Raw genomic sequence first — 21514 nt, forward strand, 5'->3', positions numbered from 1 at the left:
AAGTTATAAAGTTTTAAGAGAAAAAACAACAGAAAAAGGTAAGTTGAGAAATACAGTGAAGGCACAGAATAAAGCATAAGGGGAAAGAAAATGAAAGTATAACTCCTTCCTAGAAAAGGTATGAATAAGACCTAGGTGGAGTCTGCAACACCAGGCTTACAAAGGCAAAACTCTACGTCACAAGATGGACAACAGGAAAAGTTAACCCTTTATTGGATGTCTTCTCTCATGAAAATGGGAACAAATGGCTTCAAATCAGCCACTACCCTGAAGAATGCCATCAACCTTGTGATAACAGTATGTGAAACTGAGCTGCAACCACCTCCTGACAAAACTGCCTGGACTGCCATAAAAGACTGCAATGGAATCTAGTTCACACGACTAATATAGATGTTATGTGACCTTAAACCTGCATTACACACCTCTGATGCTATTTCATTCCTAGATAGAGTACATGAGAACCTGCCTCCACTGACCAACTTTGTTGTTGTTGTTTAGTCATTAAGTCGTGCCCGACTCTTTGTGCCCCATGGACCAGAGCACGCCAGGCCCTCTTGTCTTCCACTGCCACCCAGAGTTGGATCAAATTCACGTGGGTAGCTTTGGTGACACTGTCCAGCCATCTCGACCAACCTTAGCCAACACTAGAGCTCAGTGTGAAGCAGACGTATCCTCTAATAATGCCTAGGTTCTCCATCAATGGGGAGAGAGTCATCTCACTTCCCTGAATTCTGTTGTTTGGGTACTGGGCCTGCAGGGGACCCCAAGTCCATATGACAGCTGCTTCTACTTCCTCTCACAAAGGTCCTTTAAGAGTGCAGTGACAGTGTTGGGTATTTCTTGGCTGGATGAAGAACACTGCAATCACAAGTCTGCTCTGGTATCTCCTTAATTTTTCCATTATTCGTTTTCCAATCTTTTGGAAGCATTGCAAAGATTAGGTCATAATCAACATTCCCTCTAATTTTCATCCCTTCTGCACGGGGGGCTCTCCCATCTGCATGTGGAGGGTGGGGTTTCATCTGAAACCTGGAAGTAAACAGGCATCATCAACACCGGCTGCCGCTGTGTGGCACCAATGGAACCCGGCATGTGCATGCACCTTAAAGGGAATATTGGTCATGATCTACACTATTGTCTGGGTTCTCTCCCAAATAAGAAAGTGCACCATTTGATTTCATAAGCCCTGCATATTGGAGAGAATGAGAAGACCAGCTCATTCGAAGAAACACTCCTGAAACAAAACACCTGGTTTATAAAGGATTTAAGTGCTAGAATTCCAAACCAGAACCATCTTAACAGCAATATTACTGTTTACAAGTAGCTGTTTGCCAACATCCTTTGTAGATTAAAAGGAGCCAGCAGATTCCAGACAAAAATAACAGATCAGTAAACTTCTAGGCTGCCTTAAAGGCTGTAGTAAAATGCTACAATCTTAAAGGTAGTTATAGGAATTAAGCACCATTTTGGCTTTATAACAAGAACTGTACACTAGATTTAAACAGAAACATCTTTTATAAAAAGAACAGGCTCTATCACAAGAGCAATTATTGAGTGCACTCATAAGAGAGGGTATTTCAAGAAAACTCTACGTTTCAGTACCTCATCAGGGCATCCATCAGGTCTCAATAGCCTTCCATTATTCTTCAAAAGTTCTATTAAATGGAACACAATCTGGTTTTGCTTGTCATTACCAATCATGCGCATGAATTCCTAAAACAGAAATTCAAAATTAAATGTATATGTTTGTTAAAAGTTCACCAATAACAAAACATGAACAGCACCCAAAAATTTCAAAACCTCTATAGCAAGTGGTGTCCAACCTTGGGCCTCCAGATGTTCTTGGACTTCAACTCCCAGAAATCCTGGCTAGCAGAGATGGTGGTGAAGGCTTCTGGGAGTTGCAGTCCAAGAACATCTGGAGGCCCAAGGTTGGGGACCACTGCTCTATAGTAACAAAAGATAGTAACAGAAAATTGCTCTTCTTCAAACACCCCTCCATGGGAGGAAGGCAGCTGAAGTAGGTTACATCCACAGATTCCAGGGTATATTTAAAGGTTTAAATAAAGACCAAGACTTCTTAGCTCTTGACATATATTTCTAAACATTACAATGTTGTGTATAGGCAAAAATATTTACTCTGGCCTCAAACTCCAAGTCGATTTAGACAAAAAGAGCCACTTCACAAACATGTTATCTTTGTAGAAATCTATGTTTATCTGTAGACAGTTAATACTCTGGCTATGGCCAAGACATTTATGTTATCAACACTCTCAAAATTCAATACTAGGGTTAATAATGCTACTGTCATTCGTTCCGCCATACTAACTACAACTACACAATTGTATGTAAAGTTGTCTGAGAACTCTTTATCACTCCCAGAAATGGGGCATGTTTTGTTCTGCAGAGAGATAATAGAAAACAGGGCCACATCTCTGTTTCTGATTAAAAAATAACCCTATTTGCCCTATGCATAGTCTGAAATGTTTCCACCAAAGCTGGGAATTGTATTTTACAACTTTAAAAGCTATTAGCCAGAAATCTATTGGAGATTTAAGCATGCTTAAGTCAAAACTGAGTTCATTACTGGTAAACTGCTGTTAGCTAATGAACTGCTAGTTGCATGATGATTTATGTCCCAGACTGTACAACAAGGATGTGCCTAGTAATGACTTAACTTATACACATGTAAACCAGCAACACAATTCTGGCTGATGCTTGCAATTGCTTGGTTTCCTCTTCATGATCCATACCCTTTGTATTGCATATTAGATTATAAGCCTAGAGGATGATCTCATTTGTTACTGAAAGCCTTTTTAGTAGGAGCTTGAAGAAAGTAAACAAGCATATACTGAGTCTGAATTTATTCACATCATTTTCCACAGTGCATCCCAGGCACATTTTCCTCTACATGATGCTCTTAGAAGTTCCATTCAACCCTGGAATCTCTTATATAATTTAAAACATAAACAGATAGGAGATATAGGGTAGGATAACATGCTGGCTCAGTATCTGCCATGCACAGGCAAAAATCTATCCATCTACTAACCGCTGGGGGACTTTTGTTCTTGTCTATGTATGTGAAAAGTTCATACAGGACCACTCCAAAGCTCCACATGTCTGAGGCCACAGAAAACTTGTTGTCCATCAGTGATTCTGGAGCATACCTGTAACACAAAAAATGAGTACATTTTAAATGCCATTTAGATTATGCTCTTAACTATCTTTTATTATTTATTTATTTAAAATACTTTTACCCTGCCTTTCTCCTTGAAAAGGACCCAAGGCGGCTTACAACAAAGAAATACAACATTTAAAGTTGAAAACAATGAGTATACTGTATAATGGTGTTTTAACATCATTAAAAAGCGATATTTAAAAATTATGAACAATGAATAAGGAGGCATCTTACATCAATTAACAAGCAATATTACGGCAAAGATCAATAAGTATACAATTTTTTTTTAGAAATGTCACTCTGCGAGGAAAACACTAATACTAACAATCCAGTCAAAGCAGGAATGCATAAAAATCTATCTAAAAACCACACAGTTAGCTGGTTATTGAGGGAAGGCTTGCCTGCAGAAAAAGGCCTTTGCCTGCTTGCGTAAGGACAGCAAAGATGGGGCCAGCCTGGCTCCTGTGGGAGGGAGTTCCAAAGTCTGAGAGCAACAACAGAGAAGGTTCTCTTCCGTGTCCCGATCAGATGCACCTGTGAAGGTGATGGGACCAAGAGAAAGCCCTCTCCTGATGATCTTAACACTTGAGCTGGCTCATAATGGGAGATAGTCTTTGAGATAGCTTGGAGCCAGATCGTCTAGGGCACTGGTTCTTAACCTTGGGTTACTCAGGAGTTTTGAACTGCAACTCCCAGAAGCCTTCACCACCAACTGTGCTGGCTGGGGTTTCTGGGAGTTGCAGTTCAAAAACATCCAAGTAACAAAGGTTAAGAACCACTGGTCTAGGGCTTTATAGGTTATTTGATTTATGTTTTTCCTTTTTCCTTTCCATTTTGAACAGTTAATTATTGATGCTATATATTGATGTTATATTTAAATTGTTTTATTTTAAGTGTTGCTAGCCGCCCAGAGTGGTCAATTGATCAGATGGGTGGGATATAAACAAAATAAAATAAATAAATAAATTAAAACCAGCACTTTAAATTATGCCTGATAACTGACTGGCAGCCAGTAGAGCTGCTGTAACAGGGAGGTTATGTGATCCTTGTAACCAGCCCCAGTCAGCAATCTGGCTGCTGCATTTCAGACCCACTGAAGTTCCTGACACTTTCCATCAGCAGCCCCACACAGAGCACATTACAGTAAACCTGCCAGAAAGTAACAAGGGTATGTATTATAGTGGCCAGATCAGATATCTCAGGAAACGGATGTAGCTGGCACAGAAGTTTTATACAGTGGTGCCTCGCTTAATGAGTGCCTCGTTTAGCGATGAATTCGCATAACGATGGTTTTTTAAAGAAAATAATATGCACCATTTAACGATGTTTCCTATGGGCGATTTTTGCTTAGCGAAGTTTGGGACCATGCTTCGCATAGTGAATGCGTTTTTAGGTCCCCTGCTTCACATAGCGATTTTTTTTTCATTTTAAAAAGTGTCTTAAAATGGTCAAAAACGGTTCTAAATGCTTGGATTCGTTAGAGCACCTTCTAGAATGGGTGCAAACTTAATTTGGCTTTGATCTGACTTTTCGTTAATTTTTGCTGAATTTTTTTCTCCCCCATAGGAAACAATGGAGCTGTCAAATTTTGACAGCTCCATTGTTTCCTATGGGGGAGAAAAAAATTCACAAAAAATTAACGAAAAGTCAGCAACTGTTCTAAATGCTTGGGTTCGTTAGAGGACCTTCTAAATTGTGTGCAAGCTAAGTTTGGCTTTGTTCTGAGTCTTCATTAATTTTTTGTGAATTTTTTCCTCCCCCATAGGAAATAATGGAGCTGTCATATTTTGACAGCTGTCAAAAGTTGGTGGGGGAGAAAAAAATTCAGCAAAAATTAACGAAAAGTCAGATCAAAGCCAAATTAAGTTTTCACCCGTTTTAGAAGGTGCAGAAGCTATTCCAAGCATTTAAAACCGTTTTGACCCTTTTATGACACACTTAAATTTGCAAAAATTGACTTCGCTAAACCATTGAAAAGCATTGAAAAGGCTTCAATGCATTCCAATGGGGGAAACATTGTATCACATAACGATGTTTCCAATGGGTTTTTTCGCTTAAGGACGGTAATCCGTTCCTATTGGAATGGATTAACCGGTTTTCAATGCATCTCTATGGGAAAATGCGTTTCGCATAACGAAGTTTCCCATAGCAATGTTTTTTTGGAACCAATTAACATCGTCATGCGAGGCACCACTGTATATGCAAATTCACTTCTTCTACCACTAAGACCTGGGTATCCAGGTTCAGGGATGAATCCAGGAGAAATATACCATTATGGGCAGCTCCATTAGAAGCGTTCTATGATCCGGCAGGAGAACAAACGGGAGATATGCCAAGATATTAGATAGTGATTTTAATCTAAAGCACAATTTTTTTTTTTTAAATGGGAATGCAATCTCATCCTGTACAGGCTTCATCCCTATTCCTTGATCTACCTTTCGACTAACCAGGAGCACTTATGTCTTATCTGGATTAACTTTCAGTTTATTCACCCTCATTCAGTCCACTACTGATAACAGACACTAATCTAGAGCCGATTTTTCACAATTATACCCAAAGTGACAAAGCTTTCCTGCAACAATGGTATTTTTATAATTTGGACAGGGAAGGAAACAGGAACATACCAAAATATAGGACTCTCCCCTGGTTCCTTTACTTTGTAGTATTCTTTATCCTGAGGCAAGACTTTAGTCAAACCGAAGTCTCCAATTTTAATTCTGTTTTCATTCTCCACCAAAATATTTCGAGTTGCTAGATCTCTATGAACATATCTCTTTGCTCCAAGATACTCCATGCCCTGAAATTTTCAAACAAAATTATGAAAGATAAGCTGACTGTTAAAAGTTAAAAGAGACCATGTGGAAGATTTTTTAAGCCATGCAAATGTTTGAGTGTCACAAATCTTTTTTCTTTCCCTTCTCAAAATTTAATGAACGAGCTTATGAATAAGACAATTAGTAACACTTCTCGCGGAAAGGACAATTCTATGCAACTACAACAAAATAAACGACAGGAAGTGATATGCCCATCTCAAGGAAGAGTGCTCCTTAAACTGGCCATATTATCCACTAGATGTCACCACTTTGATTACTGCTAAGTGAAAAGACCGTCTAAGCAGACAAACACTGTAGCGCTTAACCATACTTCATGGAGAACTGATGTTATAGCTCCTCAGCTACCATTCTGACGTAGAATGTCATATTTTCTAATCATCAGTGGCAGATTGAGTCCTAGAAAGTATTATTTTTTGTTACTGAAGTTATTATTTTTAAATTTTGTTTATTCAACTCCTTTGTTTTCAATTAGTGGAAAATTAATGTTACCAGTTCCAAACATTAAATTTCCTATTGTATGTTCCAGATATAAGCAGCAGGAGCTAAACCATGAAAGAGTTCCTCCTCCTATGATTTATCTCAACAGACACACCACTCTATTATACATACATTTTACAATTCCGGAGGGCATGTGATAGTGCACCATTAAGAAAGTTAAAGAAGCAAGGGATTGAGTGGTCTCTGGAATAAGAGACGTTTAAGAGTCTTATTGATGCCCAATAAATAAAACAAGAAAGTTCTCTCTTTAAGAATTACAATTATATCCATCCTTTTTACAGGCATAAATTGTGAAATTCAACTGCTATGTTGAAAGTAACTGAAAGTAATTACAGCTGACTATCTTATGTCTATTTATAGCAGGTGACCACTGCACAACAGATGGAGGGGGAGGAGATAAAACTCTTCCCTCTCTTTACCCTCTTCTTCTCCTACCATCTGTGCAAACTTTCTTCCACTAGTATGTCCATCTGCCTGTGGTATGCTCTGGAGCCAGGGAGAAGCCTGCCTTAACACGAATGGAGATTAGCCCAGTCACACCAAGATGTTTACTTCTGGTATTATTATGTGAAAGACACCTTCTCACTTTCCAAACTTCAAGCTGCACACCTTACTGCATGGAAAGAAAGGTTCCTGCTACTGTCGCAGCAGCCATTTGCATCCAGCTACCTCAGGAATGATTTCACATCCCCAAATGCATTCTGCCACTGGAGCTTTCAGAGTCTGGCCCAGGCAATTTGTTAGCTGGAGGAGAAAATCATCCTTCCTGCAGCTATTGAGTCAAAAAAAATTATTATTTTTTTTAGAAAAATCCTATATGCTACCCATGTGCCAATTTTTCTGGTCCTTGGATTATTCCCCAACCTCCACAAAATGGGGGATTAATAAAGAGAGAACAGCTTCTCTTGGATGATTGCAGAAGCACCCATTCTTTTCTGAAACAGTGTGGAGTTTCTGGGTATAGCCTTGCTTTAATAAAAATAAAATGAATTTAAGTGGCTGTCTCTTTTAAAACTGGAACTGAACTTTCAGTCAGGTCTATTTTTTAAAAAAAATGTTAAGTAAGTATTTCCTGAGGGGGTATTGTTCATGACAAGTCTAGGGAAGGCAAAATTGCCCAATCCCAATCCAATATTCTTAAAAGCAGCCTATCTGAGACACCAAGAAAATAATCAAAAAGGTTGGAAAGACATGAATAAAAGCAGTGAAGAGACAAAAGGAGTAATATGGCAACCAAGAAGAAAATACTTCATGATTGGGAGCAGATCAATTGGGAAAATGGAAATTGCTGGGGGGCGGTATTTTCTAAATAACTGTCACCAAATAAACGAGTGGTGTTTATTTCTGATCACTGAAATCTTGCATGTTGGTATGGGCTTTATTTTGGGCAAAGAAATGCCCCATGTGATGACCAGCTCATGTACATGACAATGTACTGTACACAAATCTGAAATTGAGGTCAGGGGGACAGCATGACAATATTCTGTGTCAGTTCTCTGCTGTCTTTGCATCATTTGCCAGCTAAGAAAAAGCAGGCAGATCCTGTTTCCAGGCTGGAAGTATATGTGACAAAGCGAGGCACTTCTCTTCCACCCCCTCCTATTCCCTAGACTCAGGGTTATGCTCCCTCTACCTCATTCCTTCAGAATGATGGAAACTGTGATTCAACACAGCTGGAGGAAAGTTGATTTAGAGTTTAAGACAAACTGTTAAGACTGCAAGTATAAATGACAGTAGTACAGTATATTACCTTACATATTTGACAAGCATATTGCAGGAGTTTCTTATGATCTAGTCTGTCTTTGTGTTTCTGGACATAGTCTCTCAAACTCCCATACGGCAAGTATTCCATTATCAACTTCAAATTTCTCCGGCCTTTCCAAACAAATAACAAATGAAAATATTTATGATCTGAGGAAGTTTAGGTTTGATATTCAACTTTATGGCTAAACCTGATATGATTTACAAGCAGAATGCCCAGACCATGGCAAGCATATACATAGTGAAGCACTCCATGTTTGTGGCCAAATGTACAGTGTTCTATTTTCCTAAAACACATGCAACATCATAATTATGACCTGAACTAAGTGAAATAACAAAAATCAAGAATAGCATACAACTACTGGATGGTAAATCTAAGAATATGTTAATAACCGGATAAACTTGGCAACATTAACAGATTAATGTCTACATACTAGCAGCCCAAATGACTGCACTAGCAAATATATACTTCAGATAAGATTATGACAATTATTATACAGTGGTGCCTCGCTTAATGGGCACTCCATTTAGCGACGAAACCGCATAGCGATGAACTTTTTGCGATCGCATTGCGATGTTTCCTATGCGGGTTTTTTCCCTTTGCGATGATCGGTTCCCTGTTTCGCTTACCGATCATCGCAAAGCGATGATTTTTTAACAGCTGATCGGCGGTTCCAAAATGGCCGCCGGGTTAAAAAAAAAAAAAAGGCCGCCCGCTGTGTTTTCACACGGATTCCTTGCTTTAGAGGCAGCAAAAATGGCCGTCGTATGGAGGATCTTCGCTTTAAGGTCAATTTTTTGCCCATAGGAACGTATTTAACAGGTTTTAATGCGTTTCTATGGGCTTTTTAAAATTGCATAGTGACGAAATCGCTTAGCAGCGATTTTTGCTGCACGGATTAACGTCGCTATGTGAGGCACCACTGTACCTTTATAATGTCCCAATATTCTGTCTTGTACCAGAACTGTAAATCACCAGCAATTCTTTAAACTCTTCTATCATAGTGGATAGGAAATGTGTGGGCTTCCAGATGGTTTGGGGAAGCAATGCCTATCATCCCCCACTATATGGCTATGAAGTGAGGGCTGATGGGAGTTACAGTCCAACATCTGAAGCACCACACATTTGATGAAATCCTGTTGCTTAACATAAGTCAAACTGTAAGTTTTGGTTCATTCCTTCCCAATAAATAAAGTGTCCCTGCCTAAGAATGGGAAATGGCTATGAATGAAGTGGACCGCATACCAGCACTGTAGCACACTCCTTTGTACTTGACAATGTTTTCATGCTGCAGAGATTTGAGAATTTCAATTTCTCTTTCAAAATCCCGCAGGTGCTCTTCTGTACTGTGCTGTAGTTTTTTGACAGCCACTACTTCCCCTGTGTTATCCTGCAGTGGATCATACCGGCACATCTCCACACTGCCAAAATTACCCTACAGGACAAATAAAGAGAAACAAAAATACTGGTTGTGGGGTGCATGCATAAATATTACAAGCTGTTCTTCTAGTGCCAACGTTGTCTACCTATCCCTGAAACAAGCTATTCGTATTTCTCACCTTGCCAAGTTGCTGTAAGAACTTGAGGTGTCTTTCTTCAAAGTAAGTGGGATCCCTGTCCTCAAAAGCCTCAGAAAACCCAAGAACGCCAGCTCTCATATTTGGTAGCATGTCATTTTCAGTCAATAATTCATAATCTTGAAAAACAAAGAAAGAAAAATATCATTTAGCCAGACTCTCCATAGCATCTGAACAGAAACAGAAGACCACAAACTATTTGTTATTAAGAAGGCAAATAAGAGGAACAATCTAATCTTCAGTGCAGAAGATGGGAACCTCCACCCTACAAGTCTTCATCTGGCCTTCAGAGGGTCCCCACTCATGCTGCCCCTCAAAGAAGCCCCTCTCTCTCCCAGGTAACTTAACACTTTGCCACACAAAGAAGCACACCCTAATTGAAAAATCAGAGAACAGACTACATCTCCAATCAAAACCAGTCACGATTACTCTGTTTAACATTACCTGGAGTGAACAAACTGTTAAGATCACGTATAACTGCTCTAAAAGAAGGCCTGAAGTCTGGTTCATAATCCATGCAGCTGTTTATAAGATTTGCCAGTTCGGTCCAATTGGGAGCAGGAAGTTGATGCCTATCTTCATAAAACTGTAGCTTCTGTAATTCAAGACATTCCAAGCATTATTATAGTAATTTAAGAGCAATTCTAAGAGATAATTGAAAAAAAAAACTGGCTACTTTCAATAGCAACTGAAATTTTCTGCCTATACATCATCAACTAGCATAAAACAGCAGCAATAGTCTTTTAGGTAAACAATCTCAAATGATTACATCAGGAGATTTTTAAGGAGGTCTTTTTAAAAAATACCAATTTTGTTCCCACAAAGGTTGTTCTATAAATTTGTAAGATCCAGTAATTTACTATCATGGGACACATTATGCATGTCACCTGTTGCTACTCAGTGAGCCATTGATAATCACTTTGCTGTTTAAACAGCACTATTTCTCTGATGGCTCTTCTTCTAAAAGCCAGCAAATTGAGGGGGGAGCAGGAATTTGATGATGGGGAGACTCACTGCAAATGAACCAGTTAGTACATGGTAGCTTCTGTTACAGGGAGAAAGATAAAGAAAATGGCATGTATCACCTGTAACATGTTATTTCAGCTACAGAATTCTTTCCTAATTATTAAAGACAGTACAGTGGGGTCTTGACTTGAGAACTTAATCCGTATTGGAAGGCGGTTCTCAAGTCAAAAAGTTCTCAGGTCAAATCTGCATTTCCCATAGGAATGCATTGAAAACCATTTGATCCGTATCTGCTGTTTTCCGTCCATAGAAACTAATGGGAAGCTGCTATTCTGCCTTTGACCACTAGAGGGGGATATTTTGTTTCTTTTTTTTCTTAGGTCAAGAAAGGTTCAGGAAAGGCAGGGAAAATACAGTCCAGGCAGTCCAGTACCAGGCAGTCTGAAGACTGTCTCCCAATCCACTCTCTAAACGCTGGGAGGAGTGAGGAAGCAGACAGGCACCCTTTTCACTGGCCAACAGTTAAGTGAAAGTTCAAATTTTGCACTTTCCCTGCCTCCCACGTGGGTGTTTTTCAGTTCTTAACTCAAATCTAAGTATGTAAGTCAAGTCAATATTTTCCTATGAGAGTGGTTCTTAAGTCAAAATGTTCTTAACTCGAGCCGTTCTTAAGTCAAGACCCCACTGTATGGGATAGAAATGCATGATGAAATTGTATCCAGATGGCTGAAGGAAACTGTACCTCAGTAATGCTGATTGTAAGGACAGAAAGACAAATACTCCAAGCTCCAGGTAGTACTCACTCGCTGAGAATCCAGTGCTCCAAGAGGCTTATCACCTCCACTGCAGATTTCCCACAGAGTGGTCCCAAAACTCCACTTATCTGTTGCCAAACTCAGTTGCTTGGGATTTTCAATGCATTCAGGTGGCACCCATGGTATTCTCTCAATAAGAACTAGATTAACATAAAAAAGCAGGATAGTTTCTTACTAGTATGCAATTAAGAAGCTAGAAATATTTTTGTGATGTTTTAAACTGGTGTTCCATCTATCACACAAACCGTTTTGAGACAAATCTGCTGATACATGGTCTACAAATATTCTAAATAAATATGCAAAATGAAATTATCTCATGCTTTAAAGAGCCAGCCCATGTAGCTCTAGGCAAGCTGTAGAGTCTCAAAGTGTCCCCCAAAGCAGCAAATGATAAACCACTTTATCACTGAGTACTCTAGATATAGAAAACCCTTGCTTGTCATAACTTGGAACTGACTTGATGGTACACTGTTACTATTACTGTTGTTAATGATGCAAAAATTGAAGATCAATGTCTCTGATCTGCATAAGGTATTTTTGACATGTTCACTCAGATTGTAAATTAAAGGTCCAAATACATGAACATTCTTGTATTATGAAAAACACTCTGCAGACATACAGAGTTAAGCCATAATCGAAATAGTCTTTGTCTCATAAAAGAGGCCAAGGAATCTCCTGTGCATAAATATCTTGGAACCACTGGATTAGGAAAATCATGCATATACTGCTCTTAAATTACTACCTGTACTTTGTAATAACTACAAAACGCTGCAGCAACTTATGCAACCTTACATGAACATCAACAGTTCCAGGCAACATTTTATGTTTCACTCATGGCACAAGTATACTTGTTAGCATATAAACAAACATCTATACTTCTAGGTAGCAAAATATGTTCCAATGGTTGTTCTGGGTTTTTCGGGCTCTTTGGCCGTGTTCTGAAGGTGGTTCTTCCTGACCTGCTCTACCTGTACAGGTTGCTGTCCTCTGAAGATGCCGGCCACAGAGACTGGCGAAACGTCAGGAAGAACAACCTTCAGAACACGGCCAAAGAGCCTGAAAAACTCAGAACAACCATTAGATCCCAGCCGTGAAAGCCTTCGTGAATATATTAAAATATGTTCCCTACCAATTTTTCAAAAAGAAAGGGAGGGAGGGAGAGGGGAGAGAGAAAGAAGGAAATTGAATGGTGGAATAAATACTCAACACAAAGAGAGAAATGAAAGAAACTTATTAACATTTACATAGTAGTATGCTAACTACTGAAATTAATAAAGAGACTTACTGTCTTTTGGCAAAACGGTAATACCAAGACCAGGATCACTAAGCTTGATAAAAGGAAGGCTCCCGGACTTCCTATCTTCTTCTCTGATAAGTAAGATATTTTTTGCACATACATTCCCATGAATAAGGTTTTTATCTTCCTGATAAAGACAAATACTGTGGCTTAATTTCTCCCACAAACACAGATTAAACTGTAACTGCATTTCTCATGAGGATACTTCTACAAAAATTTTTACACATTTAGAACATGGGAGCATTAGACTCTCCCTCACTACTCCATGAAAATGGATTCCCATATTCTCCTGTTTCATAGATGTGAACATAGCTAGGCCAATTCCATGGATCTACCAATGGTAGTGGATTCTGCCCTATGTGCTTCAGTATCTAGCAAAGCTCTGCATAATCCACAGCAATATTTTTAGTCAAAATCACAAAAGAGGAAAATACAGTCTCTGTTTCCATGGGGCAATTCTTTGCTTCTGCACTGGAATGAATAACCTATAATTTAATACATTGGCATTTTAGGTCATATACAAATCAGATTTGAACAATGACCATAGCAAGAGTGCAGCTGGATTTGACTTTGTCCCCCACCCCATGTTTTTATTAAACCAAACAGATTCATTACCCTATGTAATTCAGATCTGATCCTCTTAAAGCTGAGCACAAATAATGATTCTATAGTCAACAAATTCAAGAACACAGGATGTTTCTGGTATTATTTTGGTGGTAGCATCAGAAAAACAGTAATAAGGGTTACATAAGATTATCTGCAGACTGAGGTGCCTTGGAATCCCATATGCCCCCAGTGGACAGGCTAGGATTCTTTTGTTATCATGCAGTCTGTAATCAATCAGTTTCTCTTTAGCTCATACGTAGCCAAATTCTTCAGTATTGGGGCTAACAGAACCAGAGCCTATTTCAAATACAGCTCAGTGGAGTGGCTGTTGCCCTCATTTCCCATCCTTCCTTGCTGGAGACATAGAAGGTGGTTGAGATCAGACTTCACATGCTGAATTTGCAGAGTGCACTGGCAAGGAGAGAGGCTGGATGGAAGCTACAGTATAGACAGTGGTCCTATGTATTAGGAAGTGTAGTGAAGAGGAAAATTAAATAAATTGAACATAGGGAACTGGATGTTGTGATGCAACTCCACACGCACTTAACAAGCCCCAGAGAAAGAAAAAGACTACCTATAACAGATCACGACAGCTGCTTTTCAGGAAAGAGTACTACTATGGTCTTCCCTATATTAAGTCTCATTGTTATTCCCTTCAACCCATGAAACAGGAATATTCTTTTATGTGTTTAAGAGCAGCATTGAGACTATGTTGTTTAGGAATATGGCCTTGATGCTACAATCAGAACACGTGAAGCACGTATGAATAACCATGTAAAATACTTGAGAAGGGAAAACCACACAAAGCCCCTTGGGTTTTGAGATTAAATCAATGACAAATGCAGACTACTTACTAGAAAATGCATTGCCATCGCCAGTTGCTTTGCCACTTCCAATTTCCACAAAATATTGATTGAGCTCTTATTCTTCTTCAAGTATGTATCCAACGATCCAAATTTTACATACTCCTGTACCAAAATATCTGAATGGAAATACAGATATTAATAAATGGACAATATTAATAAAAACAAATAACAGAATCCAAAACAAACAATATATCATAGTTAGCAATCATTATGTTATCCTATCTGAAAAATGTTTGTTTTCCCCCGTCAACGTACATAGGAAATTTTAGAAACAATTCTCATTTTTGCAACCTAGTTAATGCTGAGAAGTTCTTGGGAATCTGACTACAAATTACAAAAATGTAAATGTGTTTTGTAGTCCCCACAAATATATATTCTGAAGTCTCTAAAGGGCTAGCTAATGTTGCATGGTCAGATGAGGAAGGAGAAAATCATATTGAGATATGGCTTCAAATCCTCCTGGAAAAATGGTTTACGGATATTTTTAAAGAAAACATCAACATATGTATCCTTTGTAAGCAATCTTACGAGGTTTAAGGTTTCTGGTGCTGGTTTGGAAGGGAGGGCGAGATTTGAATGGTGGAAATTCATGCACATGCAATACAAGTGATATAATTCTGATCAGTCACAGTTCTCAAATCACAGGGAAATTGTTTTTTTTTAAGTGAGGGGGAAATGGTTGATACGGAAAGGCTTTCAAATATATCAAGGAAGCGTTATTCTCAGGGCTTGAAAATTTTTAGAATGTCTCACCAGTCAGTCAAAAATGTCACCAGTCAGCATGATTGGACTATAGCCTTGCAATTTATGTTAACAAATTTAAACTAGGCACTTGCTCACTTTTATTTCTATGTAACAATGCGTACAAACCCAAAATAAACATACCCTCAAACTTGGGTTGCTTCATTACCTGTGTGCCTGTGGGTCATGAAGCTTGTATTTTGAATGCCTTTCTTTTGAATGTCTCCAGCAAAAATAAAACTGAAAGCAAAAGTGCCTGGCCTCTTAAGGAGCCATGGTTCCATCCCACCCCAGGATGTGTCCTTGTTCGGTTGAAATTGGGAGCAGGGAATCTCCATATTCTCCAGCATGGGACTACTCTACATTTTCCTGCAGAGCTATATATCTATGTGCTGCTTGAACTCTCTTGTCGCAAGTAGAGGGCTGTTTTCCTTTTGCAATTGGGGGGAGGGGAGGACCGCAGGATCATTGAGAGAGAGACAGGCAGGTAAGGAGGCAGGGAGGGAGCTGTGGCTCGTCAAGCAGCATTTTTTCACTCCTCACAGACAAGTGGACGAGTGCATTTTTCAAGGCCTGGTTATTCTACAGAGACGGCACATAATATAAATCTTTCACATGTGGGTATTAATACTCCCTAGATGTTCTGCCACGATACCCCACCTACTGGCTATATATTTGAGGCTGCTAGGTCACAAAAAGATACAGAGCCACATTTTCCCACCCCCGGCTGTTACATCAATCCAGTCTCTTAATTGTTTCATGACAATGTACTGTATTTTTCTGTTTGTAAGACACCCCTATGTATAACATCCCCGTCCCAATTTTGACCCTTTTGAGCCCGAGTGCCCAAATCAGCGAATCACCTTTTCCCCCTCCTCAAATATAGGCAGGGCCTTCACCCGGGCTTCCTGTGCTGCACCCCACTCACTCACTCTCCTGCAGTGCCAGAGTTGCAGTCAATGGGCAGCAGCAATTTCCCACTGAGGGACGGCCAGGTGCAGCTTCTCCTTCACCTCCTGCTGCTGTCACCACCTTATCACTATCTCCAGCACCACTCACGGGCTCCGTTCAGGCAGGGGACAAGGCAACGGCATGAGCTGTGCTGGCATGGGCAGCAGCACTGACATGGCTCGCATGCCCACAGAGAGAGCTCTGCATGCCAGCTGTGGCACGTAGGTTTGTCTTACTTCCATGTATAAGATGACCCTCAATTTTTACTCTTAACTATTTTAGGAAAAAGAGGCATCTTATACATGAAATAATGTGGTATATACTACCTTAGCAGACAATCTATATATGATCAGGATGCAGATAAATCCCATAATAGCTATTAACATACTCAAAGATAAGAAGTGAACTATTGTATACAAAATAATTAAGTAGTTTTACTCACTTTCCTCTCCATAGACACAAACTCCATAATTTAATACCAAGTGCTTGTAAGAGAGCTGACTCATCATGCTGGCAGCTTCAAAGAATGACTGAACGAGAAAGGGAACAACAATTAACAGAGTGAATCCTAGTAGGAATTAAGTGAAATTAACTCTAATTAAAAACACGCACATATTTTCACATAGCCTCATCTCTACTATCTTCTACAATACTGCACAATTATTTATGTACCACTGGTTTCTGCAGGCTTATCTTTAAAAATAATTATTCTCTGCATAATGCACCACTCTCTTATAACAACCACAAGCACAACACGCCAATTTAATGGTATTAGGAAAATTTCTAATGAGAACACAAGAACACTTTATATGGTAAGAACTAGTAAATAAACAACTAGGCAACTGCTCTTGAATTCTGAGCTACAGACCTGGTAAGTCAACTCCTCCGTAAGTTCCAATGATTCAAACAGGCCTATTCTAGTTGCAGCTTACTATGCTAAATTAAGTTATAAGTAGAATAGCACTGCTTGAATCAATTTAGTTTATGGATAGTTGACTCACAAAATCTCCACTGATTAAATGGGCCTATTCTAGTGCAACTTACTAAGGGATGGGATTTCAGCCACTATGTTTATGCCACTGAGGTCACTGATCAGCTGAATCCCTTTTCTCTGGCTATTAAGTATCTCACTGTCTTCCTTCAGAACCAAAAATTTCTCCAGGCCTCGTTTGCTTTCAACAAAGGAAAAACACAACAGAACCCAAGTAGAAACAATCACTGAAAATGGCATTGTAAGTACATCTAATTTAACATCTTATTCACAGAATTCAGAAATTTCAGTGTAGTGTACCAACATCTCTTTATCAAGGGAAAAATACAGTAGATATGTCTGTAACTGCATCATCCTCAGTACATCTGGCATACACTTTTGACTTTGATATCCCTCCCTTTTTTATATAGAGACCAGTATTGTCCTTTTATCTCAGACTATACATTTTCAACCTTTTTCACTCTAGGTGGCTTACATTAAACCAGCAAAATAAGAAAACATCAAATATAACATAAACAACAAACCTCAGAGTAGTTCCTGTGCACTTTATCCAAGACTTTCAGCAGGACTTCTGTCTGATACAGCTTTCCGTAGTCTCCCACTTCTTTCCTCACTCCTTTGAAAATCTTAGTGAAGGTGCCCTGCCCAAGACTTTCATTCTAAGAAAACCAAATATGGGGTAGGGGAAAGAGGAGCAGATCAACAGGAAAACTTTTTTGTGCTCATTTAAAAACAAAACAATCACAAAAAGCTTTGAATCTATTAAAATAGCAGCATCAGTTAAAAACAATTAAGATGCAAAATAATGGAATCCAAAAACTGTTTCTATTAAATTATTAGAGACAAACAGAGAAACTTCTACATGGATCGTTTGCATACTTAATGAAAGGGTAAGTTCCACTGAATTTCTTTCCGTTTAAGCACATAGGATCACAATCTTACAGTCATGGCCAGAAATATTGGCACCCTTGCAATTCTGTCAGAAAATGCAACCCTTCTCTCAGAAAATTGTTGCAGTTGCAAATATTTTGGTACTCACATGTTCAATTTGTTTGTTTGTGTTGGAATAACACACACAAAAAAAAATACAGAAGAAAAGTCACATCAGATACAATCCCACACAGAAACCCAAAAATGTACTGCCCAAAATTATTGGAACCCTTAACTTAATATTTGGAAGCACCCCCTTTGGAAAAAATAACTGAAATCAATCACTTCCTGTAACCATGAATGAGTTTCCTACACCTCTCTACTGGAATTTTGGACCACTCTTCTTTTGCAAACTGCTCCAGGGCCTTGAGATTTGAAGGATGCCTTCTCTCAACTGCTGTTTTGAGATCTCGCCACAGGTGTTCTATGGGATTCAGATCTGGACTCATTGCTGGCCATTTCAGAACTCTCCAGCACTTTGTTTGTAACCATTTCTGAGTGCTTTTGGAAGTGTGCTTCAGATCATTGCCCTGCTGGAAGACTCATGACCTCAGGTGGAGATGCAGCTTTCTGACACTGGCCACTACGTTGCACCCACCCCAAAATTCTTTAGGAATCATCAGATTTCATGCTACCATTCACAGTCAAGGCATCCAGTGCCAGAAACAGCAAAGCAACCCCAAAACATCTTTGAACGTCCACCATATTTGGCTGTAGGGACTGTGTTTTCTTTGAAAGCCTCATTTCTTTTTCTGTAAACAGTGCCATGATGTCCTTTACCAAAAAGCTCCCTTTTTTGAGTTATCAGAAGCTTAGAACTCACCAATGTATAGCTGAAATTACAGTTTTTACTGCAGTATCCATTACTTTTCTCTCGCTTCCTAAACGACTGTACATCTGCCATCTAGAGCTCATTTACCCCGTTTTGAAAGGCACTTTTGGAGTGCTTCACAGTCCACTTTTTGTTTCAGTCACCCTAAATAATCTGGTCCTATCAGCAAACATGGATTTCCTACTGCTCCTCCGAAGAAATATTTATTACTTATTGGGCAAAATCCTCTTGTGCAAATATACGCCAGCTAAATGATGTCATCATCCAGGCTGGTAATATTTAATTAAACTTAGCTGAAAGCTTCTTATCTTCCCATTTCAGCTTCCAAGGTTCCCTAGGACTCTCTTTTGCCCTGAGATTGGCACTGCCAGTGACAATTCTGGGCTATTAAATGCTCTGCCCCAGCCTGAGGCTCCCAGGACAAGCCTGAAAAAGGAGGCAGGATAACAAACTTTCCAAATCGGCCCGAACCCGGAGACGTGCTCAGAATGTCATGAGCTTTTCAGGCTGGAGGTATGGTGTGTTCCTCCCTGTCGGAAAGCCCAATCTCTTCCCTCAGAAAATCCTGCACCAGTATAGGAGCCACGGAAAGAGGTGCAGTAGCCGGTTTGGTTAGTTCCTTTTGCCTCTTAGGCCTCTCCTTGTCTTTCCTCTTATTTGCAAGATCAATAGACCGTTGCTGAGCCTTGTTGGAAGCTGGCTTAGGTGGTTTTTTAGAGGTCTTGGATTTAACAGGTAAAGAAGTTGTGCTGGATAAAGACTGGTCAATAGGGCTAGTAGCTGATTTAGCAGCTTCCTGACGAGGAGGGTTTGAAGAAGGGAGGGCTGTAACCTCCATGGTAGGATTCAAAGACTTCTCGTAAAGAAAGGATCTCAGTCGTTTGAGCCGCAGCTTAATAGCCTGTTTGGAAAAGATGCGGCACGCAGTGCATGACTAGGTGTGATGGGATTCCCCCAGGCAAAATAAGCAGAGATCGTGCCCGTCTGTGAGAGGAATTTGCCTGAGACAAATGGAGTACTTCTTAAAGCACCGAGGGGCCATAAAACAAAAAGAAAATAAAGGGGGGAAATTCGCTGGAGGGGGAGTGGGGGGAAAAGGACGATAGAACGGAATAATAAAAAAAGAAACTGGAGATTCTATCAGGCTGAACAAAACAGAATAATAAAAATACAAAAAATAAAAATAAATTTAGCAAAGCTAAAATCACTTTCCTTAGCACTCTATGTTCCTAATGTTCTACTCAAACGGCGGAAAAAGAGGAACTGAAAGGAAGGTTGAGGAGGTGGAGCTCATATCCTGCGGGGGGGATGCCGACTAATTGTCTCTCCCCCCCCCAGCTCTAGAATTTTCTGAGCATCCTGCGCAGGCACAGGATAAAACCCATTTGTGTGCATTCAGAGGCCACTACAAAGAACAAACCTTTAGCTAATTTAAGTTAAATTTTACCAGCCCAGATGATGATGTCCACTGGTGTCATTTGTGCACATTTATGCTAATAGGACTTTGACCATTTTATTATTTAATCAACGTGTAGCTCTTCCTATATTTCCAAAAAACAAAGTACATCTTAAAGTATTTTGTGGAATTCCTTTGGAAAACCTTTTTATGGATTTCAGCCCAATTCAGGTGCAAGTGTGTTGTAGGCCAAGACCACATACAATAAGAAAAACCTATTCATTTTTAAGATGCAACAAGACTGTTTTTCTTATTTTTGCTGCAACAGACTAACACTGGCTATCCTCTGGAACCTACATTTAACAGTAGCTCAAAGCAGTGTAGCAAAAAGTTAGAAGGCAGTGATCCTAGTACAGATCCTTAGGGAATTCCCTTGTGTGATCTGACTTTAGTGAAATACTGTAAGAGATAATGGGGAGCAAGATGCGTATATGAAAATTAGGACATCATCTGAATTGTACTCCTATATTTCTTTTAATAGGGATAAAATATAAAAATAAAATTATAAATACATCAGCATCAGCAATGATTTAGTCACAGAGTGAATGGATATCCCCTCTCAAATATATAATTAATTCAACATTTTGTAAAAATGTGAGTCTACCTTGTGCATTTATCACAATATCCACTTTTCTGTGCAAATAATTCCCAGTAAGGCACATCATGGAGAAACTGCTCCAGTGAGAAAAGATGGGACTCAATACACAGAGTAATTGTATTTAGAACCAGAATGGTATAGGGCACATGCCTGTTGAACTTACAAAGATCAGGTCTTCATTCCGGATTTTGTGGAAGACCATCTGGTTGATATTTTTATGCCTCTGTAAGGTGGGTGAAGTTGGCACATCAGAATTTCCATTGCTCCTGAAGACTAGAAGGTTGGATTTATCTGGGAGAAGCCAAGAGAACACTGGTTCAAACACACATGGCCTGTAAATGCTGACTCTCAGCCCAACATGTAAATTCAAGTATTATTTGAGGTGATATGGAATACTGAGAAGGCTCTATCTCCAGAGGCTCATTCACACAAGCACATTTTAAAAAGAGATAATTATTAGAGATGGGCACAAAATCAACCACGAACCAAAATCCCCGATGAACCAAGCTGATTTGTGGTTCATTTCATGACCTAGTTCATGGGTCATGAAGCAAAACAAAATGCCCAAGTTTTTTTCCCTTTGTCTCTGCTATTATTGTGCATGAGAGCATTTGCT

At 39.4% G+C, this 21514-nt stretch overlaps 1 protein-coding gene across 2 annotated transcripts in view; it reads right to left on the minus strand.

Annotated features, from left to right (window-relative positions):
* Positions 1-21514, minus strand: part of JAK2 (Janus kinase 2) — a 97095-nt gene that overhangs the window by 4711 nt on the left and 70870 nt on the right. For both annotated transcript variants that reach the window (XM_020801535.3, XM_020801536.3), the window contains 13 exons: positions 21062-21189; positions 17607-17741; positions 16534-16621; positions 14388-14515; positions 12916-13054; positions 11619-11770; positions 10294-10444; positions 9832-9968; positions 9518-9707; positions 8261-8385; positions 5803-5975; positions 3050-3167; positions 1603-1713 (listed from right to left, as the gene is read on the minus strand). In XM_020801535.3, coding sequence (XP_020657194.3) covers positions 1603-1713; positions 3050-3167; positions 5803-5975; positions 8261-8385; positions 9518-9707; positions 9832-9968; positions 10294-10444; positions 11619-11770; positions 12916-13054; positions 14388-14515; positions 16534-16621; positions 17607-17741; positions 21062-21189 — 1775 coding nt within the window. The remainder of the gene's footprint in view (positions 1-1602; positions 1714-3049; positions 3168-5802; positions 5976-8260; positions 8386-9517; positions 9708-9831; positions 9969-10293; positions 10445-11618; positions 11771-12915; positions 13055-14387; positions 14516-16533; positions 16622-17606; positions 17742-21061; positions 21190-21514) is intronic.

This window comes from Pogona vitticeps, chromosome 2 (assembly GCF_051106095.1).
Source record: "Pogona vitticeps strain Pit_001003342236 chromosome 2, PviZW2.1, whole genome shotgun sequence".
Lineage (NCBI taxonomy): Eukaryota > Metazoa > Chordata > Lepidosauria > Squamata > Agamidae > Pogona > Pogona vitticeps.